Source organism: Anoplopoma fimbria, chromosome 21 (assembly GCF_027596085.1).
Source record: "Anoplopoma fimbria isolate UVic2021 breed Golden Eagle Sablefish chromosome 21, Afim_UVic_2022, whole genome shotgun sequence".
In the NCBI taxonomy this organism is placed as follows: Eukaryota; Metazoa; Chordata; class Actinopteri; order Perciformes; family Anoplopomatidae; genus Anoplopoma; species Anoplopoma fimbria.
Window position 1 is genome coordinate 6180911 of NC_072469.1, and position 27835 is coordinate 6208745.

Genomic DNA, 27835 nt, shown 5'->3' on the forward strand with positions numbered 1-27835 from the left:
AAGCTTTCACATCATCAGCAAAGTGCTATTGTTCCCGCTGGCCTCTGTGACTCGACTGATTAACCAGTCTCATTTGAAAAGGGAAGTAAAACACGCTGACAGATGTTGAGACGATGATACCAAGAAATGCTGAGTATTCTTCTTTGAACATCTTAAGTTCTCTGGAAATTCTTCTTAATTCTTCTCAGCCCCTTCACATTTAATCTTGTCATTGTTAATAAGAACCGCCATTGTGCGCAGATATTGAGTTCACACGCATCGGCTTTTGTGGTAAGAGAACCACATGACCCTAAGATGGGGTTTTTTTTTCCGCCGCACTTCAAACTCTGCTTAACCCCCTTTTAAATCATCATGCGCTACAAAGGGGGCACATGCATGTGAGAATATGGCCCCATCTTACAGCATAAGATGCCTCTAATAAGCTGTATAAAAGGGGATCATCTGATTATCCCTGGTGAGCTGGACCAAGGGGGCCACAGCAGAGCGCCGGCCCATGTTGTTCTTTCTTGATGAAAGGAGGTGGGTGGAAGGGATCCCTCTCCGTTGCCTGCAGTGTGCCCGAGGCTTCTCTGTGCCGGCACGCCGCTGGGGGACTACATCGTGCCACCGCGCTCTGAAAGCCAATATTGAAACAATCACAAAGACAAACACTTACCCTTGAAACGGGCACGTGTCTTCTCACCCCAGGCTCTCCTCTGTACTCCCAAGTTCTTTTGGGAGGGGGGAGGATGTTTGAACCTGTATCCCAGCCAGCACTTGTCATGTTCAAACCAACAACAAGAGGCCAAAAAAGTTTGTTCTTTCGCTCCAATTTCCAAAGAGTGCTCTGTTGGAACTTTTTTTTCCATTTCTACTCACACACGCACTTTATAATTGCTCTTTTTTGCTCTTTCCAGACATATGGAAAGGTCCAGTCCATATGAACTGAAAGACCAAAGCACTGTAATTAAGTGTGGAGAGTAGAGAGGCCATTGTTGTGCGGATCACGTTCAGTTTGGTGACAGCTAGCTCACTCAGTTCACTGGTCAGCTGCATTTTGATATTGAGGCAGACAGACTGACGCCGGAGGCCAGCGGCAGGCGTGCTACGGCCCAGTAGACCTGAGATCAGCCCTGCACAGCAGTTTAGAGTTTAACCCCTGTGACTGGACACCCGCCACCCCCACCACATCGTAAAAAAAAAAACCTGGACTGGTTTGGAGCTATGGCTCAGTTTTACCGCAAGCTTTCCCAGGACACAGGGCCAGAATGATCCAGGTTGCGGTCAACTTTTGGCCAGGCTCAGAGAGCAGGGTTACGGTATTGCATGTGAAGGAATCCTTCAGCCAAGAGATCCATACCTCCACCGCCTCTAGCTTAGCGGGCACGGTTTCTGAGATCAGTCAAGGACAGCAAAGGCTTTGGTGTGGGGATTAGGCCCTGGCAGCCAGATCTGGGTTAGATTCTTTTAAGGAGCTAACCCAAAGTCTATCGGGCTGATAGGCAGCCATCACAGCCTGGAGAGACACTTAATGTGGTTTGTCTTCTATCAAAAACATACTGTAACATAGATACAGTACAGCCACAAAACTTATGTCACTTCTGGGCCAACATACTTAAGCATTGTCTCTTAAACTTGGCAAATTTACTTTCCTTTCCTTTGCCTTTTCGTTTATATAAACATTCTCAGAGCAGAGTTTTAACATTTGCAAGAAAGCCATTGAAAAGGATGCTCTTTAAGTCCCTCCACGGATGTGTTTAGTCTGACAAAGAAGGGCAAGTGTGTGAGAATGAGACACTTTAAAGAAGAAGATCCCCTCTGGAGGAAGCAGAGATGCCTCGCCAGCAAGTGGGCTCACTGTTGCTGCAGGACCACTGACCGACTAATCAGCGCACAATGTAAACAGATGTCGGCGCTGCGCATCCCTTTCACACTTCTAAACAATTAAGATCTTAAAAAAGAAGGGAAAAAAAGACTCCTCCCTCATTAATCCTCATCTCAATCCTTTTCTTCTTATCCCACAGCAAAGCCCCGTGTATTAGTGTTGTGGTAAGAAGGATGTGTGGACTCTTATCCAGTGTTTGCCCGAGAAAAGCGGCTAAGACTCAGGCATCACCACAATTAGCTAATGCTAACAATAGGGCCGATGTTTCCTTAGCGCCTCTTCCTTTCCGCGCTGAAGTGGGTGTAAAAATAAATAAATGAGTAAACACAGTCTTAGGCCACGGACGTGAAAGGAGAGTGGGAGATCACGAGTCTGGGTGAATAGCAGAGATTTAGCCGAGCAGAGGCCCCCGAAAGATAAAAAAAAACCCCTTCTTGCTCTCTTCTCGTTTGTTTCGACTCCTACGCCTCCCAGAAATTCGCCGCCACGTTAACGACCCGGCGACCAGGTGTGGGGAGGCTGCAGGTGCCGTCGCATTTAGGCACATTAAGCACTGACAACACAGCAGCGCCAAGAGTAATCGGATTTACCTGGCTGTCTGCTGCGTGGCGTGGCACACTATGCAAGCACAGCACAACGGCTTAGGGCCCCCTCTCCATCACAAACACACACACACACACACACTCTCACATGCACACCTGGGATGAATTTAGGAGGTGACAAAGCCCTCATGGAGAGGGACTACCGCTGGTGGAGTAAGGGTCTGTGTGTGTGTGTGTGTGTGTGTGTGTGTGTGTGTGTGTGTGTGTGTGTGTGTGTGTGTGTGTGTGTGTGTGTGTGTGTGTGTGTGTGTGTGTGTGCTGGAACCAGACACCAGAACAGGAGCCGGTGGCTTTTTTTTTTTTTTTACACCTTTGTGGCGCAGGAGTGGCGACAGACACTACAGGCTTCTGGTTCAAAGCAGGCTGAGGGAGGGAGGGGGGGGAGGGGAAGTGGAGTTTTTTTTTTTTTTAGGGGAACCCTTTGGTTCTGCTGACCCTCAGACCGCCGGAGCTCATGGGGATTGAGCTCTGGTGCTGGGTTCAATCAGACAGAATGGGACCGCCGCCTTTAGGGACACCCCATGTCCTTAACACCTGAGGCCAGGAGGAGGTGTTTTACACAGTAATGCCCTCATCTCAGATCATAAGTCTTCCTGAGCAGAGTCCGGATCAGAGAACTGACATCAATGAAAAACACTAGAAGGCTTTCAGACCTTGTGTTTCTCAGTTTTATTTTCCTTTGTTGGTGTCATTTCTCCTAATAGCAAAATCAGTCTTAACTTTTTTTTTTGTTAGGGTTTTGTTAGGGCTGCAATTTAAAATTATATTTGTTATTGATTATTCTGACAAAAGATTTTCAATTGATTAATCGATTTTATATATGAAATGGTTACAAAACAAAATCCGAGCCCAAAGTAACATCTGGAGTTTGCTTGTTTTGTTCGACCAATAACTGAAAAACTTAAAATATTCAATTCACAATGATTTTAAAAAGTGAAAAGCAGCAAATTCTCGTACATTAAGAAGCTGCAGCTTGAAAATGTTTGGCATTTTTTTGCAAAATGAAATCAAATTATTGCAGATAAGTTCAACGACTTTTTATTCCAGCACTAACACTTTAGACTTTTATATTGAAATGTGGAAGAAGCAGTGCAGAAGGAGGGTAAAATATATGTTCATCATGCCTGCAGCTTCCCAGCAAGCATCACTGTGCTCTACTCAAACTCCGCCGCGTATATGATTGCGAGTCGTCCGGCCTCTTGAGCCTCAATGCACAAAGAAAAAAAAGCCTCTTGAAGCTCCACGGCCCCTTTTGACTTTTTCCTGCTGCTTTTGAACTCTCCATTTCAGACTGTGACTTTTCCACATGACCCCAAGCCCCAGATTGACCCCCTCCCCCCTTCCTCTCTCTCCTCCACTCCTACCCCGAGGCTTCAGTGGTCTGGAACCTCCAGAGCTCCTTCACACTTACACCCACCCCACACACACACACACACACACACACACACACACACACACACACATGAAATGAGAAGTGGCAGTGTTGCTGAGTTAGGTCAGGATGTAATGGGCAGTAATGTTCTGCCCTCGAGGGCCCTGTCCACAGCGCTGGTTTTTCAGTAACCTTTCTCTTAAAGAGGCACCTTGGTGACTCCCAGGCACCCAAGCACACGATGGAGCGGTAGCTAATGAACTGGCTGAATAAATAGAGTTACAGTATAGTGTTGGGGTCCACTGGACTTTTTCATTACTGCCACGGGATTAAAATGGCTCTGTCCCACTCTGTCTGCCCCAATTCAGAGCCAATTTAACCAAACTAAACAAGCTATCACATCAAATCCTTGTCTGCAGGCTAAGTCCATGCTACAGCAGCCGCTGAATTAACCTCCTAATCAGCCTCTTACTCCCCAATCATCCATCTCCTGTTCTCTCTTTCCACACACACACACACACACACACACACACACACACACACACACACACACACACACACACACACACACACACACACACACACACACACACACACACACACACAGCTTCGCTTTCATCTGACTCCTATTGTCTATATCACCTTTTTTTTTTTCTTCAAATTATCTTCGGTATCTTACTCAAGCCACAGCTCTCCCTTCACCTCAATCTCTCAGGCTTCATCTCCAGTAGTCTCTCTCTCTCTCTCTCTCTCTCTCCCTCTTTTTTCTCTCTCTCGCCGCCTTTCTCTCACACAGTCTCTGAGTCCCAGAGAGAGAGAGAGAGAGAGAGTAGGGGTGGTGAGGTTTGACGCGGCGCTGCTTTGGGGCTTTGAAGTGTGTGTTGATGAGGGAAAGCAGAGTACTGTGTTCAGACAGGCCCCTAATGAGGGAATTAAGAAGCTACGCTGGCCGTTCCCCATACTAACTTCCCAGGCACCAAACAAGACAAGTGTGCATGCGTGTGTTCACAAAGTGTGTGTGTGTGTGTGTGTGTGTGTGTGTGTGTGTGTGTGTGTGTGTGTGTGTGTGTGAGAGAGGCTAATCTGTCAGACTTAATCAAGCATCTGGCAGTCCTGCCTCTCGCCTACAGTAAATAGACAAACTTGGCCTCAGCGGTCGGGGTTGCTAAGATGTCCTTGAGCCGTGTAGTTTCTTTTTCTTCACAAAATCTACAAGCTTTCCACTTTACAGATAAATAATACCAACTATTTTGTGGCTTGCGGACTTACGATAGTGTGGGTCTAGGTAGCCGTTGCGGGGTCCATGGCGAACAGAGTGCCCCGGTACGGCAGGGCATGTTCAGCCAGGTGGGGTAAGGACCCGTGCAGCTCCTTCTTGAGCAGGGAGGGGCGTTCTTCTGTGGAGGTGGAGGGCTCCTCGCTCACGCTCCTGTCGGGGCCGCGGGGCGCCTGGGAGCTGATGGCATTGCGCCTCTCGCGGTGGTACGGCGTGCCTGAACTCTCGTCCTCTGCAAGGGATGATAGATAGAAAGGGAGGAGGGGAATATGATGTTAAAACAATTATTTTAAGAATAAAAAGTTGGGAGAAACAGATGCTTAGGTTTCATACACAACACAACCAAACACAAGCGTGGTCTGAACACCCACATGGTGAGGAGGTCCGCTCACATAGAAGGCAGGTGAATGGAGGAGCTGGAGATCAGCTTTGTATGCTTAAAACCTACTGGGCGTTATGGGTTTGTCTTCCATGGCGCCAAATGTGGGAGTTCAGAGGCAGACGGTGCATGAGTCAATGGACATTATGAATGAAAAAATCCAAACCTCTTCCTTTCCCAAAATTCAGTTCTTAAATTCAGCTCTATCTGTACTTTTCTTCATGAAGAAATGGATTCCCACGGAGGAGGCAACGCAGGCTTTGCGTCTGCATTCCAAGCTGCCCATTAACCAGCGTCATGGGTTGTATCAACCCCACCCTCCTCCATTGTCTTGTTTCCCCCCTTCTCCCCACTCTCTCTCTCTCTCTCTCCCTCTGTCTCTCTGTTCTCAAACTAAATCTGTCTTACTCTGACGGCAAAATTAGGAGGAGAGGGGTCTCTGGAGAAAGCTTCCTGGCATGCTGGGTAAAGAGGATAAATGTGGAGTTGAGTTCAAGGGCTGCGCGCCACCAGAAAAGACACGACCCTTGACCCCTTGGCCTGAACTCTGAAATGACATGCGCAAAGGTCAGCTAGCCTCCTGACCTGGTATTAGTCTTTTTCTGTAGTAGGATACTATATAGACTAACTCAGAAACTGGCATAGCATGTAAGACTGATGAAGAGGAAGAAATGCCTTCAAATGTTTGGTGCGCTTCATTTAGATCGTCTGCAGAGTGAGTCTCTATTCAGGCCCTGACTGGTTTATCAGATGCTGCTGTGAATGGTCTCCATGTTCAGCTCTGGTTATATGCAATGATGATTTCACTTTTTGAGGATGTAAGTCATCCGTTTACTCCCATTCTCTTTCTTGCTCACAGAGAAACTGGCAAAACGCCATTGTTCCGGCGCCAGAGATTCGGCCGTACTAGCATCCGATCAGTGCAAGACTCCCCAACTACGCACTGCAACCCAACAGCATCCAACAGCCAATTAAGAACAGAAGAGAGGGGCCAGATTAAAGAGCACTACCTTAAGCGCTGAAGAGGGCCGCCATGACGCTGTACCACTTCACAGAAGAAGAGAAGCGATCAGAAAAGGGGGGAGGTTAAGAGAGAGGAGCAGGGAGAGAGAATGAGATTGAGGGGAGGCGAAGAAGAGAGAGAGCACAACCCACGGGTCCCGCTTTTATTCCCCTCACTCTCCCACATCCATTACCGGCGTTCGGGCCCAGCCGTGCCTCAGCGCAGCACTGGCAGCAGATTCAAGGATTTCTTTAACGCGGAACTGACAGCCAGAGAGGCAAGCCACTCTCATCCGCAGGAAATGACAGCGTCAGTTATGATATAAGTATTTAATCCTATACTGCGCAGCCAGTGATCTTATTAAGGGAATAATGGCACTTATACGGTTAAAGCTGGATTAATAGGTCTGCTCTTGCAAAAGCGCAATATTAACATAAAGGGATTTGGAAATTGGGTTCATCTCCTGACATGGATTGAAAGAAGTCGAGACTGTAAACTACGCTGGGAGCAAGCGCTGCTAAGGGTGGAGCATGTAGCCGTGTGTAGCCCAGGCTTCCACTGCGTACTCCTTCACTTCCAGAAGATCTAGCTTTAAATTTGGGAAAGTAAAAAACTGTGTCCATATTTATGAGCTATATTTGATGTTTTATAAATACATTAATCACTGGGGGCCTCAAATAGCGTAGCAGTTGGGAGGCCACTGTGCACTAAAACCGGCCTAAAACATCTTCTGCAGAATCTACGAAAAACTCCACAGGAGACTTTACTTTTACTTTAAAAGACACACTGTGTATTCTTATTTTTTCACTATTAGATTTCATCTTGTTCACTATATTTCCCCTATTGTCCTTCCTTTCTTTCTTCTCCTTCTCCAGTGACCCCCACTACTATTTAGATATGTCCCTCTCCTCTGAGGGAGGTCAAGCGACTAATAGTTCAATCACAGCAGAGTGACAGTCCCACCATCCCCCTCCAGTCACCACGGCGGGGGTTCATCATTCTACCATATACCACCTTAAGGGGCTTCATTACTTCAGTTTATAGCACCTTAAATGGTTAAACAAACACTCAGCAGCACAAGGGTCAATGGACTCCTCGGACTGGTAGAAGAAGAAGAGAAATCTCTAGTAAGGTTTTTCTTCTGTACCTGCTGGTGGAAACTTTTTGTATCCTTACAACATGTCAGGCATGTCAAAGAAAAAAAGGGGGTCTAATGAAGACGGGGCAGACGAAGGTAAACACAAAGTTCAACCATGCAACACTCCTCTAACTCTGACCATCAGCCCCACAGACCCTTTCCCCTTTTCCCTCCCTCATTTTTCATTCCTCTTTTATTTTCTTCTCTTTTCCCATGGTTGCCGCATCCAGTCCTCCACTAGTTCGCAGGTCTATTCAGCCCAATACAAAAGCAGCAGGCCGGTCCTCTGTGGACCAGAGGAAAGCATGCCTCTCAACAAAAAAAAAAACCCAGAAAAAAAGAACCATCCCGCTCTCTCTCTATGGTGATTGAATTTCTTAACATCTTTTCAAAAAGCGCTTAAATGCCTGGAGGCGAGAGGAAGAAACAAGCTAATGGTGGATGGGGAGCACTGAACAAATTTCAGAGCCCTTTCCTGCTCGCGTTTGAGGTTGAAAGCGGGCTCCTGCCTTTCAAGTTTCAAAGTCCTCCTTCCTCCCGCAGTGTCACTGAAGGATTTGAAAAGAAGGTAATTGTGCTCACTGCCGTCCTGATCAGAGCACACGCCCCGGCTCTAGTATTTCAGGAGCTTTCTCTGCCACTATTATGGTACCTTGTGCTCCATTCCTGCATTCTTCCTCCCTTACTACTCTTTCTCCTCCCTCTCTCTCTAACCCTCTACAAATGCACTCTCTCTTGCTCTGCCCCACTTGCTTTCTATCCTTCTTTCACCCCCAGCAAGCCACTCATTAAATCCTAAAGCCCAGGTTTCTCCCTTTTTTCCCCCCCCTTGTCTGCGGTCTCCATTGTAAGACTCTGGTGCGAATACCTTCAGAGAAAAACCCCCCTATGCATGGCCTTTTAATATGGCGGCATAAAAGAGATTGTGGATGCAATGACAAAATGAAATCTTAAAAGAGATAATGAGATATGGAGTGGGGCCAATTCCTCTGAGAGTTGGGCTCCGGGACAAAGGGGGGGGCTAAAGTTAAGGGTGCCAAGGCAATTCAAAGAAATGAAAAGTGAAACAAAACCCTTTGCTTGTTGTTTTTGAAGGTATTTTCAAGAGGCAAGAGGTTAAAAACAAGGATTGTCGGTTCCTTCACATGCCAATCTGTCCTTGACTCTCAAGCATCTACATTTGCCCTCCGGCCTGCACTCAGTCAGTCAGACTCTCTAAAACCTGCGGCATGTACATTTCGGGGGTGCACAAAGGGCCATTGCTCGTTGCAACTCTTTCCCCATCCTTTTCCGCCTTTTCCTAAAAGCCTAAACATCAGAGGAGGTGTTGTTGTACCTCTGAGCCAAAGCCAGACATATGCTGTGTTCCACCTTCGAACTTCTCAAAGCACCGTTGTCAGTGGCACAAACAGGTTTTGGCCGGGGAGCACATGGAGAGCGAACAAGGAGGAGAGGAGCGGAGGATATATACAGTGAAATCACAAAACACCTCTTCAAAGCTCCTCTCCTCCTGTGCAATAATCTCTTGCTCCTTTTTTTTCTTTCTCTTGCAAATCAACTCCCGGGGAAAGACTCAAGACTCCCCAATTAACAATGAGAGGGGGAAGAAAAAAAAAATTCCAGCAGCTGGCTAGAGTTTAATAAGAGCACCTCTCCAAGCGGCTTAGGCTTATGTACCTGATTCACCGGCCCTGGCATTGGCGCTATAGACAGAGGGAATCATTCACGATTAGCGCAGGCTGAAAGACGAGGGAGAGGGAGAGCGCTCAAACTCCACCGAACCCAACACAACAAGAGCACGGGGGGGATTACCGCAATTGTGTGAGGTATTTTTCTGATCAACTTCTTGGCTGCCGGGCTCCGAGCCACGAGGAGCTAGGGTTCCTTACCAACAACAGAGTTCATCTCTGCAAAATGTGAAGGTTATAGAGTCCTAACGGAGCTTCCTGTATCTGCCCCAAAAAGGGTGACATTCGAGAAAGTCCTTGACGAACAAAATCTTCTGAATGTCAGAAGGCAGAATCAGGTCATTGGCCTGATATCTGTGGGCGGGGTAGTTGGCAATCCCCACTCAAACGATTTGACGGACCTCTGGAGAACTTCAGCATACACAGACTTCACTCCCCTTTAACTTTTTGCGCTCATGTTTGATTCTGTCTCTGCAGAGGGAATCCGTAGTGGTGCATTATTTAACCATCAGCTTGTGACTGATGTTTGGACGAATTGCAGAGAGAGGCATGGGCAGGTCAGGATGTTCTCCCTCTCCTGGTTAGCAGTCTATTGTCAGCGGCTGATTTCCCACACAGCGCCCGCAAATGCCCTCTTCAATATTCATCTAGGCCAAAAAAAAATGTGACGACTCCCACATCTCAATTTGGCTCTCGGCAGCCCACGCCCCAAACCCCCTGCTCTCACAGCCCCCGCGGTCCCAGCTTGCTCTCTCTGCCGCCAGGGGTCTGCTGGGACGCACCCAGAGCTCAGCATCTCGCCGTCCCAGCCTCCAGGCCCCGGGGGGTTGGGGAGGGGCAAATCAAAGCCTGCTCGGCTCCTTCCTTCTTCCCTGCGCTCACCTCAAATCAGCCTCACAGCGGGGTTGTATCGTGCCAAGCCTCCGCCTGCCCCCAGCTACCCCTTATTCACCCATTAGGGGCACAGGCCCACCGTAGAGCAGCCCGAAACCCCACTACCATTTCATCAGGGCCACATTGTGAGGGAGCAATGAGCATTGCAGCTGAAAGCCCTGACTCTAAAATGCACACTGATGTGTTTTTTGACCATGGATAGTTATGGCTTTTAAGGTTTTTCACTCAAAGGGCACCTTGGCCTGCATTCTCTTAGGAATCAAACACCAAGAGATGCATTCGATCAACGCTTCAAAGCAAAAAAAAAAAAAAGCCATTTAGTGCTCTGATTGGCTCATAGACTGTATAAGCATTGATTCAGATAGTCACAAGCCAGCACTGATCAGCCATTAACCTGTTAGTTATGTATCCTGTCCTCCATAACAATGTGAAATGATTGTGTGCTAGGGCAGACTAGGGCAGAGCTATGTCCGATCGGGATAGTGGGTCTTTTAGGGTGAATCTGGGCACAATGCCCAACAGACCAGAGTGGGCCAGCTTTCCACTGGGCCTCAGCATTGGAATCCCACTTCTGACACCAGAGTGATCCGGACCAAGTCTGTGGCACTCAGATTAGGAACGGCTCGCCAAGAGAAATGGATATCCAGCCAAAGCAAAGAAACATGGAGCCAACAGTTTGGATAAAATTGAAAAAATAATACAGTAATTTCAAGCACTTTAAATACGATCCAAAATGCCACTGTGGATGTTTCCCACCTTACAGGATAGAAACTTTTTAATTGTTCAAACTTGACCTCTATGTTGGATCCCCCCCTAAATACTTTCATATAAACAATGTGTTTTTGCTTGCTTAAAAAAAAATGCATATTCACACATTCAGGTCCATGTGTTAAGTGCATAACTGTGTGAGCTGCGTTGAGGCATACAGGCCCCCATTAAGATAGTTAGCCTGCACTTACTGGGAGCTGGATAATTAGACACTTCAAAGGCACCTGCCCGCCGTCCCAGAAGGGGCAGGAATCGCAGCGCCCCGCCCCATTTAAAAGCATGTTAACTCCTATCTGAGGCTAGCAGGCTAATTTAACTCTTGACATTTGATATCTAAGGAATGAGAGGGATCAGCCATTTAGCTGGAACAGGATTACCCCCCCGCACACCAGCTCTCCTCCTCCTCCTCCCCTTCCTCTTCCTCTCCCTCCCCTACAACCCCAAAACCCCCTCTCCCAGTTGGGCCGGATTCATTAATTTCCCTGCTGCTAAGCACTTTATCAATGACTGGTGAACGTCTAAGTCCAGAGTGGACTCTCTCTCTCTCTCTCTCTCTCTCTCTCTCTGCTGTGGTGATTAGGCTCGTGGATGTTCAGATCTGTCTGTCTAATTCACTGCCTGCTCTGCTGCTGATGATCTATTCTCACACCTGCTATGCAACTCAGGAAAAGAGCCATGTTCGAACAACACCAAGAAAATGCTGTATTTAGTGTGAAAGCCAGCATATCATTTCCAGGTCATTTTGGTAAAGGTCTCAGTCCACAAGGAAACGCCTAAACTGTAGAAAAATGGCTAAAAGTCTTCTTCGTCTCTTTTCAGTCTGCAAAGGACGTTTTTGGTTTATTGGATTGGCTTCTTAACTTTGCTACCACACACTTCCTGACTAGGCTTACCTTATGATTTTCACTATTTACACTGAATCAATGCCATTTTCATACCTAACCACTCTAGACACCATTTTTGAAAATCTTTATTGACAGGTGTCACAAACACCAGCATGGAGTGGAACAAAACCAAGAGGAAACTATTACATTTAGCCAGATGTGTATGTTAAATTATTATATTATTATTCATTGTTAACCTATGAATTTACTGCAATAACAGCACCCTAGCCAAACACTCTCAACTATAGAGTATATTATATCACAGGTACAGAGCTGCTGGGAGTACATTTGCGTCCATAACTCTACATTAGTCTCAGTCTAATGCCTTTTGCTGAATGTCTACATTACAGGTTGAATCAGGGGCTACACACGAGTGTGACGGATCTGGGTTAAATGAACAGCATGCACGGACCTTTGATGCTGCAGCTGGTAATGCTTACAGTTCCTAACCCGTCAGATTTGGACACAAGGTCTTTTTACCAGAGAGCATGACAATCAGAATTCCAAACTACAAGCCAAACGCCATAAAAATAACACAACTCAACCGACTCCTTTCACTCTGCTCCCACAATGAGGGGCTGTTCTGCACAAACATTAAGTCACCTCGTGTTAAAAAACAAAAAAAGCATTAATTGAATACACTTTTTGCCTTTACAGCTTGACACATTCATTATCTAAAATAACATTAGTTCATTTTCCACTATGTGTTTTTTTCATCAAGACCTAAAAAGTGCCAAAGCGCCTCACAAAGAACTCTTTATGAACCTTTCAATCAGCGAATGCCTTCCAACATCCTATCATCATTACGGCTGACGGTTGGCTGCCAAACCCCAGGCCTGACCCTCACCCGCCCCCAGCGTGTGATATGAATGGGAGTGCCCGCTTAATAAACAGGGTGTAATTCACCACTCTCCCCCCTTTAAAGTACAGGTGAGACCTGGACCCCTTCATTACAGCCTCTGCAGCGGGCAGCGAAAGCTCTGCAGATTAGAGGATCTGCTATGTTGGCCAAACAGACTAAACTGCTGTCTGCTGGGAAGAGGAATGGAGGTGAGTGGGGGAAAAGGAAAAAGGCACCAAACTTTCTATATGATTAGATAAGTGGCTCTGCAGAGCACAATACAGGATGAAAGTTACAGGTTTAGACCATATGATGGACTAGAGGTTAGATCACTGAGTCCTATACACGCTCACTGAGTGGACATTGTAGTATGTAATAAAGAGAGGAGTAATCTGAGGTGTCCAAGATTTCTAAGGTTTGGTTAGGCATGAAATTATTTCTGTTTCATCAAAGCACCTACATTGAAAAAAATCTGATTCTGTGATTGAAAAGTCTATGAAACTGTGCACGACTTTGCAGCAACATCTAGTTTATGATCTTAAAGTTCTGTTTCCTGCATCACTAATGGGGAGGTTACACCTTGAAGAGCCATGGTAATACAGCCAACAGTTCCAATCTGTTTACTTTTAGGTAAAAAACTTGCTTCTTCTTCAACAAAGTTGTACTATTTCTAATCAATCAAGCAACCATTTATCAGATTTATCTAAAAATTGTTCAGTGACGTTGGGGAAAGTGTTAAAATAAAGCTGTTAATGCAAATTTAAAATGGTGAAAATGTGTCTTCATCAATGAAAATGTAAACGGACACATTCCGACAATGTCACCATGACATTAGAAGTTTTATTTAGTCTATAAAGTGAAAGTTGCTCTTTTGGTGGCGGCTCATACATCTCCCCCTTTAACACGTTCTTCTTCCCTCCCTCCCTACGCTCCCCCCCCCGTCTATTACTGTCCCCTCCCTGTAATGAGCTCTCCTCATGTATGACCTCTCCTGTCACTCCCGCCCGGTAACAATCCTCCTCTCCCGCTCACCTCTCGCCTCCCTCTCTAATCTCTGCATTACTTTGCCATTAATCCCACATTCCACATGAGGATGGCCCGGTGGAGCTCAGACGACACCATGCCTTCATAATCTGGTGTTTGAGTGAATCAGTGTGATGGAAGGACAGCAGTGTTTAAAATCATCATAGTAAAAGGCTACTTTAGGATTCACCTGTGGCATGTAGCATTACCTTCCCTCTCTCCTCCCTCCCTCCCTCTCTTACCTCCCTACATCCCACCTTCTGAATCGTATTCACACTTTCTTCCCACTAATCTCTTGATACTCACTCCCGGTTTCCCGGTATCATCCCCACATTCTCCCAGTTCCCATGTCTTTCTCAAATCTCCTCAATCTCCCCCTCATCTCTTTCCCCGCACACTCCCTCCATCCATCCATCCATCCATCCATCCATCCATTCCCCCCCCCTTCCCCTCCAGAGCCGCAGTGGGACTGCTGGACTCACGCAGCCCCATGCTGAGCTGCTCCAGAGCCAAACCAGAACAAAGAGCCCATTGAGCCGAGCGGAGACATAATGTGGGCCGCCTCTGACAGCGCCGAAGATGAAGTCATGAGGTCGCCAAACAGTTAATAATGACGGCCCATCCTCCAGCTGCACCGAGCGTGTGTGTGTGTGTGTACAGTTTGGTGCCGTCGAGGAAAGTGGGAGAAAATGACAGATTATGTGTCTGCGTGCATGCGTGGTCGAGTATCTACAGTATGCGCCGCATGTGTACACATCTTAAAGCATGTCGATGGATAAAAAGCTTTTAGGAGCGTAATGAGATCCTCCATGACACTCAGAAATGTGCTCAATCACTTTGTAAATACCACAGAGGAAAAAAACCAAAACCTTCGGAGAATTGCACTTTTAGTTTTGGCTTCGGTCCAGCTGCGTTGAAGAACTCCCACCCCCACCCCCACCCAACCCCAACCCCACCACCACCAGACCCCCTTCCCTTATTGGAGTCTGTCTGGCGCGGAGTCTGACATGAGACACATCTCCCCGGGACTGGAGCTGTCGCTGCGAGGCCCACGCTTCCGAAACATCATTAGACTCGCAGCTCCAGGTGAGATCGGGCGGCGTAGGAAACGAGAGAGAGAGAGAGAGAGAGAGAGAGAGAGAAAGAGAGAGAGAGAGAGGTGCGAGTGTATTTGTGTCTCCGTGCGAAAGCATGCACGCGGGAGATTAGGTTCAAGTATTTATCTCAATGCCTCTGAACGGACATGGCCCATTAAAATGCCTTCGCAGGACCAGTTGCTTGTAAAGAGGCCTGCAGGCTGAGTTGGGCTCAGGACAAGGGGGAGGGAGGAGGAGGAGGAGGAGGAGGAGGAGGCGGGGGAGAGAAAGGGTGAAAGACAGCTATGCAATTGATTAACATTAGAAGGACTTTGCTCAAGTTCAAGTTGCACGGCCCCTCCGCTGTAAGCTACAGACGTTTGTTTCCCCGCGAGTAGAATGTTTCTTTCAGACCCCGTCTCTGCAACACATCTGAGTTCAATTCTCCGCATGCCCTCTCTCTGAAAATCAATTCCTCCTCCTCTCCCCTTGCTCTTTTCCTCCAGCTCTGCGAACAGACCAGGGCGAGGGGATTACACTGTCCCTCCCCAGATCCGAGCGAGACAACAAATGGTTCTTATCAACTGACACCCACCACCCCCCCCCCCTGCCATCCAGGAGGAAGAGGCAGAAAAACCTGGCCCGGCCGCCCCGGCACGGATGTGTTTTCTGGGCTCCGTCTGCCAAATCGCGGCAACTCTTTTCACACTTAAAGCCCGAGCTATTTACGAGAGAGCCCTGGGAGAGAATGCGTACGCAGCACCGGAGGGTGGGAAGACTGGAAGGGGTGAGAGCTGCTGCTTCTCAACCTCTGCTTCTAATCAATCACCAGAAATCACTGCCGTGGTTTATGGCCTTTGATCCTAGCTCCTCTTTCGCACTGCGAGGGGAGAGAGTTGGGGCGGGGAAAAGGGGAAAAGGGGAAAAGGGGAAAAGGGGAGGGGGAGCAGGGAGAAGGGTGAGAGTCAAGGCCCAGAGGGTGTGGAGGTCAGGGGAGAGAGATTAGGGGGTATGGGGCCTTTTTGTGCTCCCTCAAACCAGAAAGCATGTCTTGATTTAATCCAGTGAGTCTTGAGCAGAGCGCAGAAAATGACCTGAAACCTGCAGGACGCTTTGTTTAACCGGACATCAAGCAAAGACTTTGATGGACATTTTCATTTGAACTTTGTACAGCAGAGTTCACATGTTGTAACATGTTAAAACTATAATGCATACTGTTAATTTACCTTAATTAAATATTGCATAGTTATCCATCATTTTAAATGACAGCTGCCACTATGCCAACATGTTAGAAAGAAAGATTTACTTGATAGGGGGTAAAGTACATAAATATTAAAAACATGTTTAATAAATTGCTGTATCTTATATCTTGTAATCTACACATAAAACATGCATATGCAATCTAATAAAACATTATTTGTTCAGCACACAGAGATCCAATTATTTTTCTACATCCTACCACTTATAGGTCAAACAAGCAAACTAAGAAAAATGCCAAATCTGAAAATATCTTCAAATGCATATAATACAAATAATTAGTCTTGAAAAACAACTTGTACAGTATCATAGTATTGCAGTATCTTTAGGAGAACAGAATGTAGACATAACTAGTGGTAGTCTTTCATATGAACTCCAACCCTGGTGGCAGGGCCACTAGTTGCTACTTCCTCCCATCCAACAAGAATCCAACTGTGGTAAGGAGCCTTGAGCGAGCGAACCAAACAGAAAGGACGCGTAAAAGGACACACCACAATAAATCTTCCTGGCAGGGTCAGGACACCCCCGCTTTGTTCCTCCTGGCAGGAGGCGGGCCACTGATGCCTCCCGGCAAATGGACAGAGTGGTAGAATAATCAACTACTGTTTCCCCACTTTATGGGTTTATGGGTTTATGGGTTTACGGGGCCCTTGGTCGTCGTCCTCCCTCACTGAGAGGAGTGAGATCCGACAGGGCCGCAGTACAGGGCCACGTTGGTCGATGTCCCCTCGATCCACCTCACACGGGGCAGGCTGATTTGTCCTTGTGAGGCTGGGTAGTTGGCTCAGAGACTTGGATCTGACCCGGGTGACCTCTGACTCCAAGGCCATTCTGGCTCTCAGCGTGTCAGTGAAAATGATCTCAGGTTCTCCTAAGGAGCCTTTGTGATGGTCAGCATGAACTATCACAACAGATTAGAGTTAAAAATATATCACTGAGGTGTCAGATAGAGATAGTTTGAATGAATTTGGGTCTTGTTTTTTGTAATTTCGACCATGATCTCTATTGGTAATTATCCCATTTATCAAGTTAACTGCCAGGATCTGGATATGCGGCATCACCACTACAAGGAAGTCCAAGCAAGGAACACAATCATACAGGTTTTTAAGAAACTCCCAGGGTGCTCAAATTGTGAAAAAAAACCCTGCTGTATTTAACATAATAGTGCATCTGTCCGGTTCTCCAACAAAGAACTGCAATTCAGGCTCAATTTGGGTTTTATCCATCCAAATAAAGTGGTTTAAATAATATGTTTAACAACAAGTCTATCTGTTTCTTCCTCTGTCAGACTTAATTGTAGCAATATGTTCCAGTTCTACTTCACCCTTATCATTGCCAAAACTACAAAAACATGACCCAAAATCATAACAAATCTTAATTTCATTCAAGGGCCATATAAGATTCAAAGCCACATGCCTCGCTACATCCACCAGGGCAAACAAGTCAGCTGATCCCTGACCAAAAAAAACAAAGATGCAATTCCACTACAGCTTCTTTCTGGCTCCATCTCCACAGCATGCAAAAGTCTTGAGGCGGTGGCTTATATGCATCTTCCAACAGTGAAGGAGCAGTGGAGCACCGACCAGGCGGATCTGGGCCCGCGGAAGTGTGCCAGACGAGAGAGGCCAGGCTGGGCCGGGCAGCTGAGGTTCCCCTCCGCCCTGAGTAGCGGCGAGGCTAAGCTAATCCTGCGCCTCAGGCCCCTGTGAGGTGGCTCTGCCAAAGCCTGTCCCCCTGCTGCTGCAGGAAATTGCCTTCAGTGCAGAAGTCCATGAAATGGCTATGGCTCGACCAGTGAAGGCGAAGCACATCCACAGTGAGTGCACATGGGGCCAGAGTGACTTTACAAACCCTAATCTACAGGTAGATTTCATATCTGATACTTATATATCTTCAAAACCGCATGGTGTGCTATCATGAAAACAGCCATATTGTCACTAAAATAGTGTTTTCTTCTCTTTATTTCTGCTTAAATTTAACATTTTTATGTATTTTATGTATTATTTATGTACCATACAGGGGTCTTTTGACACTAAAAGCCAGTTTTCCTGTGTGGGGTTGTGTGTCAGTCTCTATAACGCCTCCTCCATTGTGCTGTTTGACCCGTAGGCCAGCCAGCGCTCCCATGAGGTCCCTTATCCCTCCATCAGTCCTCTCTCATTAGCCCCCACAGGCAGAGCCCAGAGTAAGGTAACACAGAGGGGCCCCTGCTTCCTCCTCTGGTCCCCATGAAATACATACAGCACAAATACAGATGACAGAGATCCCCTTTGAGGCAGCAGCGGTGCACAAACTACTAAGTGCATTTCTTAAATACCTGTTTAGTCTTAAAATAAAGGCCAGTTTAAGGAAGTAAGCAGATACATCTATTTCAATCGTTGTCATTTTTAAACGCTCATGCCGCATCACTTGTCAGAATTTATTGTCAGGCAGCGTCTGGGTGTTCTTGCTAATTTTATGTATTTATTAATCATTTTTTGCACACAAAAAAGATCATCTTTTAAGGGGGGGACACACACAACAGGGATAAAACGTGTAAAAGCAGAGGTGGCAGCATGAGGAGGAGGAGGAGGAGGAGGAGGAGGAGGAGGAGGAGATGAGGCAGGACACAGTGGAGAAACAGTTGATTATGAGTCCCATCAAGTGATCAATGATTTCATTAATAAGACGGATCACGCGGCTGTCATAGCTGTGACACGGGCTGAGGGATGATCCGCTCCCAGTGCTCCATTTCCCCCACGCCTCCCCCTTCCTCCCTTCTCCCTCCCCGTCCTTCCAATATTGCATCCCTCTGCCAACGACGAGGGAACGGCAAGGGAAAAAAAAAAAAAAAAAAGGGATGGAGCTGGGTGTTGACGAGGGTGGAGGTGGGGACGGGGGGGGGGTTAGTCATGAGGGAGGGAGGGAATGGAGAAGGAGGGGGGAGGTAGAGGAGGGTGGATGGTGGAAGAAAAGTGAAAATCCATTTTGAAACCCATTTTCAATTAGGGGTCCACAAGCTGTTATCACAGGTGTCCCAGAATGGGGGCCCGTAAGTGAAAATGTCTCCTATCCGTTTCTGAAATGAAACCTTATCTGGGAGGCACAAAGATGGCGGGGACAGCGTATCTGTAAATTACTTTCCATCCCCGCTGTTAACGGGAACTTTATTTCTGTCAGATGACATTCCCCTCTATTTACTGTTGATCATTTAAATGGCTGCCTTAAAAAAAGAAAAAAAAAGAAAGGTGGCCCCTCACTCTTCCTCTATCTCTCCCCTTTTTTTCTGCATCATTCCTCCTCCTCTTCCCCATCAAAGCAGTCAAGTGTTCCTTTTCTTCTTTAAACACTTTGGCCACGCTCTCCATTTGCTTGGGGATTTCTCCGGTAACCTACACGAAGGCCTCGCATGCGTCGCCCTTTAAGGCTTAACTTGTTTGCCTCTGAGGGCCTTTGCTCTTGCCCTTTTATGCATGACCATTAAAAAAGGTCCCAATTCTCCCACTTCATAACCTGCTTCACAGATGCTGTGTTATGTTAAAACGACATTCTCTGAAAAATGTTTCTGAACTGTGTCCAGTTGTTCTGCTCCCCGTTTGTCAATTCTCATCCTATTACTTACACTCACTCCCTCTCTTTCCTCAGCAGCACTCATGCTGTATCATAAAAGTCCGACCAACCAGAAACTTTTCCCCCTCTTTCTCTCCCTTTTTTCGCAAATAACCAATCCTTCAGCCCCCCGCTCACTGTTTTTTTCTTTTTTTTTTATTAGCAGATTATCCCATGACGACAGGATTTATTCAGCCACGGAGCATGGACATCTTTTTTTTTTTTTTTTTTTTTTTTTTTTTTTTTTAAGCTCGGGACCCAACAAAAGAATCAGGGGACTTTGTGGTCCACCTGCCTGCCGAATGATGAGGGTGGGAGGGGAGAGCACACACACCCCCGAACCCCTCCTAAAGAGCACCAATCAGAGCATTGTTGTGGCACAGTCGGCCCTTTTGAGCTGTCAGTGGCAAGAGGAGGGGGCACAGAGATGAATGGCACACAGGATGAAGCCACCATTTAGGCCAACCATGTGGGAACGCTCTACCAGGGCTCAATAATTACTCTGGGCCTGCTCAACTTGGGACAAAACTTTTGGACAAGAGTGGGAAAGCAGAATGGAGGAGGAGCATTTTACACTGTAGTGCATGTAAAGTGACAGAAGTTCAGTTTAATTCTAAGTCTAATCAGAACACACCGGCTGCAAGATCTGATCAATTTGCAAGCTGACCCCAATCACATAAAATATCTTCTAGCTTTGGGAAGCTAAACATCCGCTTTATCAACTCCACCTGCCCCCCTTCCCTTACTTATTCCTCCACTTTTTCACAACTTATCGTAGCATGAGCACTAGGGGTTTCCACAGCGCTGAGATCAGGGGTCGGCCGCTCCTCTGCTTGACGAGTGGGAAATATTTCGCCGGGCCTTCCCTAAGAAGAACCAGTCACTGGGGTTCCACAGCTGCTCACAATTACCTTTTGTTTGGATGGAGGCGGTGGGGCCGGGGCTACGGGGGTTAAAGTTGAGGCGAGTGTAGGGTTACACCTGATAAGAGGTTATGAGTTCTGGGGGCCGACTTGGGAATGTGCTGTAATTATAACAACACAAAGAATGTGTAAGCTATCTTCTGATTCCACGAGGAAGATTGGGATCTAAAAGGGACCTTTTCTCTGCAGATGAGTATCATCCCTCCCATCGACGAGTGAATCATGAGACTACTGTATTTTAGGGAGTGCGACGTTTCTTAAAGCTGTAGTGTCTCTGGTGGCGTTTAGGAGTCAACCCTTATGCTGCTCAGAACTTTAATAAGCAGCACTTTACAGAGAAAGATCCACAATCACGTAACCAAATTAAATCCATGCTTTTTCCACAACAAACATTCCCCCCCCCCCTTTGCTGCCCCTTTAATTAATAAAACAGTGCTGGCCATCTGGGAATGACTAAGACGCTTAAGGATGCATTACCTTACCCACTTCCTGTGATAACTCCCATATGGAGGAGCAAGTAACAGCAACGTGTTTACCCTCTCCTGGATTGTTTGTCTCCTCTTCGCACTTAGGATGATCACATTTGACATTAGTGGAGTCGAGGAGGGGGCGACAGAAAACTCCCTAACAGGCTAACAGCTCCAGCTACGAGAGCCAAAACCTCCAAATCCTCTCACAGCTAATGAGCACAGCTGCAGCTTAGACCGCGGTGATCTCAACTCTGGTTTTGTTATGACTTTAGCTCGATGCTCCGAGGCTTTTTTTCAGCCAAAAAAAAAAAAACAGTAAAATCGCAATCTAATATTCCTTATTCCAGCATCTGAATTAAGAATGAAAGGCTGAATGACAACTGGCTTGATGAACTGTAAGCTCCACACAGCTTTTAATAGCATGTGTTAAAGACATTGCTATGTAAACATGCCAAAAGTTTTGCTACCAGCGACGGTTGCATGTGACTCACCGCAAGAATAATGGGGAAAGTAAACATAAGTAACGCGAGTGAGGATGTGTGTGTGTGTGTGTGTGTGTGTGTGTGTGTGTGTGTGTGTGTGTGTGTGTGTGTGTGTGTGTGTGTGTGTGTGTGTGTGTGCATGTTTGTGTGTCTAGATCTTTAAATAATGCTTCTGGGAGTTAGTTTCATCTTAAAGTAATGAGAACATAGGCTAAAATAACATTCCTCCGTCCCCAGTGGGTCAGTGGCCCCGATGCTCAAATATGTTGCCACGTATGGTAGCCACACCTCCGTCTCCAGCTCACAGAGGTCTGGAAAGCATCGGGAAAGAAAAGCCTGGGAACGAGAAGCTGCAAGCCTTTTGTGACAAAATATAGGTTAAAATGGATGAAACCTGTGATTCAGTGGCATGTTTATAAGCCAGGGGTGAATTTTGATTAACAGATGTGACCGATCAAAGAGGTCGCACAGAGAAAGTTGAGTTTTTCCAAAATTCTATGATTAGAGGTGGAGGTGCAGCAAAAAAAAAAAACAGAAGGTCACCAGCAAAACCTAAACTTTTTTAGACATTATTTTGGAGACATAAAATGTGGATACAGAAATGTTGAAAGTGTATTATACTTTACTGTCCCTGAAGATCAGCTGTGTAGTGGTTTTTACCTGGGCCTAAATTAGGCTGCATGTTCCCATTACTCAACTGGTGAGCTGACTGTTGTACCAGTCCCTTCAAAAAACTGGGAGTATTCCAACAGACCCAAATTTATATTTACATTAACCACAGCGGCTGAGCGTGTGCAGTTAGAGGTGACGCGTACCGTTTGAGGTGGTGCTGGAGGCCACCGCCTTCTCGCTGATGTCATTGCGCGCCGATGAGCCCTTGGTCGCCACAATGGTCTCCACCCTCTTCTTCTTCTCAGCTGCTGAACTGGCCTGGGACTGGGTTTCCATGGCGATCGCTCATTCCTCAACACCTCATGGAGACGGGATAACTTTTGGAGAAGAACAGAGACAGAGATTGCGGGTGAATAAAAAGACATGAAGCACATAATTGTTCTGTTTTTCCAGAGCTTAAATCATTGTTTGATTTGTGTGTTAAGTTACGATTATTAAGTCTTTTTTGCTTGATTGAAGTTAAGAAATGTTAACAAAAGAGCGCCTCGAGAAAAGACTTTAACACTGAGAACCCAGCGAGAGAAAACTTCAGATCCAGTCCTCCCTTTTCATGATGCCCAGAGCAGACCACGGGTCAATCCACCAGCTCACCCTGATTTATTTTAACTCCAGCCTGCTGGGCTCTGATCTGCTTCTCCGCTAACTGTGGTTTAATATCCCAAAAGAAAAAATTAGCTTACCTTATTTTGAACTATGCCACACTAAACTTCTGACTTCATGTAAAAAAAGAAAAACAACTCTATAAACATCCAGAGAGGCAGGACATCCTGACTAGGTTTTATATCTCAGAATAGAAGTAAAGGCAGCTTGTGGATATACTAATAATCCTGCTCTAGCAGTGTTTCCAGAGAGAAAGGAGAAACCCTAAGGGGATACCACAGAGAGAGAAACATTCACAGTCCTGAAAAAACAAGGGTTGTTTGAAGGCCCTTTTGGGAATATCATGGTGCCGGGCAATTTTTCTTTCAAAGAATAAAGGTGGTTCAAGTTAATACTGTCTGTGGGTTTAGAAGGGGTTCAGCCAACAGTCTAGCAGACATGCTGCTCAGTTCAGCACCTCAGAGGCTGTCTACAAACTCCACTCTATCTAGGTCATGGAGGTCTCTGATTATGGAGACAACACGGCGATACACCACAACCCGTCATTTACACAAAGTACAGGACGGCTTTCATTTGGTCCGACACAAAGCCTTTACTTAGACTCCATAATGCATGGATAATGAGTGGAAATATTTAGTCTGACTAACATTTTCTTTACAATAAAGACCGGCTAATTACCCAACTGTACCACTTAATTGTCCTCCGCCCTATAAACATGCATGGATACAAAGGCCGGGCAGCAAAGGCAGCTATAATGCAAACACAGGAGTGCTGCTGGAACTACAAGTATAGAGGGAGGAGGGGGGGGGGGAGGCTGATTTTTTTACCAACTCCCCAAGGAGGGAAGGCGAGGGGGAAGTGGTGAGGGGTAAACTTCAGACAAACACTGTGCGCTTTGTTTGTTTTTTTTCACAACCCACTGAAAAAACCAGAGTCTGTCATCCATTCTGACCCGACAACAACATCTGTAAGCAATTTCTGGCTTAGTGAAAGAAAAAAAAATAGAAGAGAAGGGGGAAAAAAAAACAATGCAATTACTCCCTTACCAATCAAAACAGAATTAAACAAGAGCTCGTCCTCTAATCACTCCCACATGAATACACATGTAGCCATCATCCCCAACCAAAGACGTTTTTGTCCTACGTGAACAGATATCATCTCACATCACAGCTGCATGCGTTTGATAGAGTCTTTCATTTCTCTGCAGTTAATCGTCAGAATACTGTGCCGAGCTTGTCCGTCTGCACATGCTTAGTTGTAAGTTTCCCGCTATGACGACTGATCATAAATGCCACTCGTTCACTTTCATCGGCGGAAAATGAGACAAGAGCGCGATCAAAGAAAACTTTTTTGTCTCACTTCTGTGAAACTGTCATTACATCATTCTAATGACTGAACTTGAGAAACAGCAGTGAACGAGAACGGGGAGGGAACGTACTTTTCAGGCTGTTGCTGAACAGCTCCTAACATGCATTGCGTGTGTAGGAAGCATTCATGTGTGTGTAAGTGTGTGTGTGTGTGTGTGTGTGTGTGTGTGTGTGTGTGTGTGTGTGTGTGTGTGTGTCTTCCTGTCGCCCCCCCAGGTGAGTCAGACCAGTGCTAAAATAGAAAGAGCTGCAAGTGCAGTGAATATGGCGGTAGGCTGGATTCAGGGTTCGTAGGGGAGGTGAGGAGAAAGCGGGGCATTCCTCTGCTCGGGCAAATATTCACAAGTCCAAGCCAGTGAAGCGTGTCTGACCGGCCTTTTGTGTTCCACCAGGCAGGCCACAGTTCCAAAGCAGCAATTAAAAGCAGGACCTTTTCACCCATAATCCCTCTGACCTGGACGCCCACACCCAAATCCTGCAGATGTTCCTGCCTCTGTGGTTGCGTGTTGCTCATTTTCGCCCCTCTAACTCAGACACTAACCAGCACGAAGACAATTCTTTCCATCTGTGTTTACATCAAGACACTGTGGAAAGAATGCGTCTTGTTTTGAAAAAGTTTTAATCTTCAAGATGAAACACCTAGTGACGGAGATCCTTGTTTGAATGTCTTTTTCATTCAGCACTTTGAACCTTCACTGAGGAAACACGAATGTGCTCACCAGCCAGAATGTGGAAATCAGATATTTAAAAGACATTTAGATGAGACAGCAGAGGAATAAGCATCTGTATGGGGACTACCTCACAGACCATGCATCAGTGGTGTGTCACAGACGCCCGGCACAAAGGGAGGCATTACAACTAGGCATTGGTTGCTGTTCTAACTCAAAATAAATGTTAATTTCATATTAATGTCTTTCCCATGAAATGTCTGTCCTACACCCAATTAGAGACTAGAGAAAGAGGGTGTATCTTTATTTGTGCTCAACTGTAATCCTTCCACACAGAAAGGGTGGCGATTAAACAGGTTTAAAATACCACAATTCAGACCGTTCCCTCGGAAAAAAAAACATTCTTATTTTATAAGCACATTAAGCAAATCAATTTAACATAAATTATACGCCTTTGGTGACAAAGGCACTGAGTTGAAAGTCATCTGCAAATTGTACACATCAAAGTGAAACACTAAAATAAACTTTTGCCTTTGATAGAAAAAAAAATCAGGTTTTTTTTTTCATGCGAGCTTAAACGGCTGCTAACGCTATCAAAAAATCACCGCCTTTTGTTATTTAAAGGCTCCGTCTTTACAAGCTTGATTCCATGAAACTGCTTAAGGTGAACCTCCAACTCCATTTGCGAATGCAAAGCACACGAAAACACACACTCAGAAACTAAGGGACATTTTTATATAAACTCTTGAAGTGTCTTCTTAGATTTGGAAACCCCCCCTCACAGACGGGGTACTGTATTTGTGTTCATTTCATTAGGGCGACTGTTCAGTGTCGAGGGCCCCCTGAGGGGGGAGACTGGCAGCGCCACAGCATTCATCATCATTACATCAGCGACCACCGAGATCTGCTATCTTAGGCTTATCAACGCGGCACAAACGCACCGCGGCACAGCGAGTTAGAGGGGAGGGGAGAGATGGGAGATGGAGACGATTGAGGGAGATTGTGAGCAGAAGTGGGATAAGAGGGGGAGAAAATGAATGGAGGAAGGGAGGAGCATGAGACTGTGTGTGTGTGTGTGTGTGTGTGTGTGTGTGTGTGTGTGTGTGTGTGTGTGTGTGTGTGTGTGTGTGTGTGTGTGTGTGTGTGTGTGTGTGTGTGTTTCATGCATGTGTGTGCACCTCACTGTGCCCCTGCATGCCTGCACATGTTTCCCTGTGTGTACGATGTGTGTTTTCACACATTTTTCGCAGCTATGCCAACAACATTAAGGGCTCCTGCACAGCTGGAATAACTAAAACACTGAGGGGGGCAAAGAGGGAGGAGGAGTGGAAGCCCCCCTTCAGCGAGATTAGCTGAATCTAGCAATAAAACAGAATGCGCTGGCTCAGGCTGCATGTGTTTGCATTGGATAAGGTCAGCGAGTGGATGAGGCCCCTTAAGGAGACAGTGGAAGTGCTCGCTGGTGGTTAGAGGACCTGTCGTGAGTTTCTACTGGGGAGGTGTTCCCAAACTCAATGGCTCTCAGAGGAAACCACATACTTGGGTTTCCATGCTGGGTTCTAACACTGCACTTATGTCTCGCCCTTGGCTCTGGAAGGCAAAGGGGAAGAGGGTGTTTTAGGGGGGAGGGGGGTTGTGGCTCCCATTCACCAGTGAAACTTAACATTGTGCCCAGATGGCACTAAGTCTGGCCTACAGCTGATGGGGACCAGACCCTCAAGTAAGGGCCATTTAGCAGGAATTAGTCACACCCCCGCCACACATACTGCACATGCAAACTGGTTTAGTGCTAGGCCTTCTCCCCCTTTTGTACACCGTGACATGGCTGAGCTATTCAGATTGTCAGTCAGCTACATGTTCCTGTATCATCCCACAATGATGTGTGAGTCCCTGTTTTTACTGCTACCTTGTAAAACTTAAAGTTGATGCGTTTATTGAGATGATTTATTGGTTTGTGACTTGAATCCGTAAATCATCTTTCGAACAAGGAATGTGGTGGGGGTTTTTTTAAAGCTTTTTCCTGCACTGAGATTTTACCAAAATACCTTACCTGTCTTTAAATTACCTCCACACCTGAGGTTCAGAATCTTAATAGCGTCCCTTCCACAAACAGTCTGGTATCTGCTATCACAAGTGCACTGCACAATATTTGAATAGGAAAAGCCTGTGCAAATGATGAGTGTTTGTATATATTTTTTTCATGTCAAGGACAAACATGCAACAACACAGCCTATCAGTAGCTTTCAGCGGAGCTAATAAGATTATCCTCGCGTGCGTCTCGCTCCCCCAGACCTCTCCACTCGAGATGCTTTGGAGGGCTGGTGAGGGACCCTGTGTGTTGCACTGCAGAATGAGCTGAGTGCATCTTACATTCCTGGGTAACAAACCCAAACGATGTAATCGTAATGCTTACACGATGCTTCTTTTGCGCTCGCTACCCAGTAGATAAGGGGCAAATAAAGCAGGCCCCACAATGGAAATCTTCAGCGTTTTTCCCCACAGGCCCCCTGCTTATTAGATTTATTTATTTATTTTGACTTTGCATTTTGTTCGTGAGCCACTTGTGTCAGGGCAAGTGGGGCTGTGAGGAGTGAAGACAATGGGGTAATGCAGGCAGCTTTGTTGCACTGGTGGCCCAGTTAGGCGGTATTGGTTTTTCCCATCTGCTCTCCACTCTTATTCTGTTTCTCCCCATGCTAAAACGTAGAGCCCTTTTGTTAGATCAGACACTTTCCCTGATTCTTGAGAAGAAGGAAAAGATGCTTGTTCAGCCATTTACTGGAGGCCGAAGCAAACAATGCAACCTATTACTTCAGCAAAAAAACACAAACACCAAGGTCCATGAGAGGAAAAAGAAAAACCAGTTTTCTATAAGCAGAAGTTTTTTTTGCGTTGAACTGGCAGATATGAAGATTACCATGATGACAAATACTTTCCCCTACTTGCTAACTTTTGCATGCATCCACACATCCAGTTGAAATTCACTTTTATTATAAAAGC

The 27835-nt window shown here is 46.3% G+C and overlaps 1 protein-coding gene across 1 annotated transcript in view; it reads right to left on the reverse strand.

Moving 5' to 3' along the window:
* gli3 (GLI family zinc finger 3) overlaps window positions 1–27835 on the reverse strand; it is a 90961-nt gene that overhangs the window by 51055 nt on the left and 12071 nt on the right. Inside the window, 3 exon segments of the mRNA XM_054623011.1 lie at window positions 5108–5137; window positions 5140–5346; window positions 22344–22517. Coding sequence (XP_054478986.1) covers window positions 5108–5137; window positions 5140–5346; window positions 22344–22476 — 370 coding nt within the window. The 5' untranslated portion in view covers window positions 22477–22517.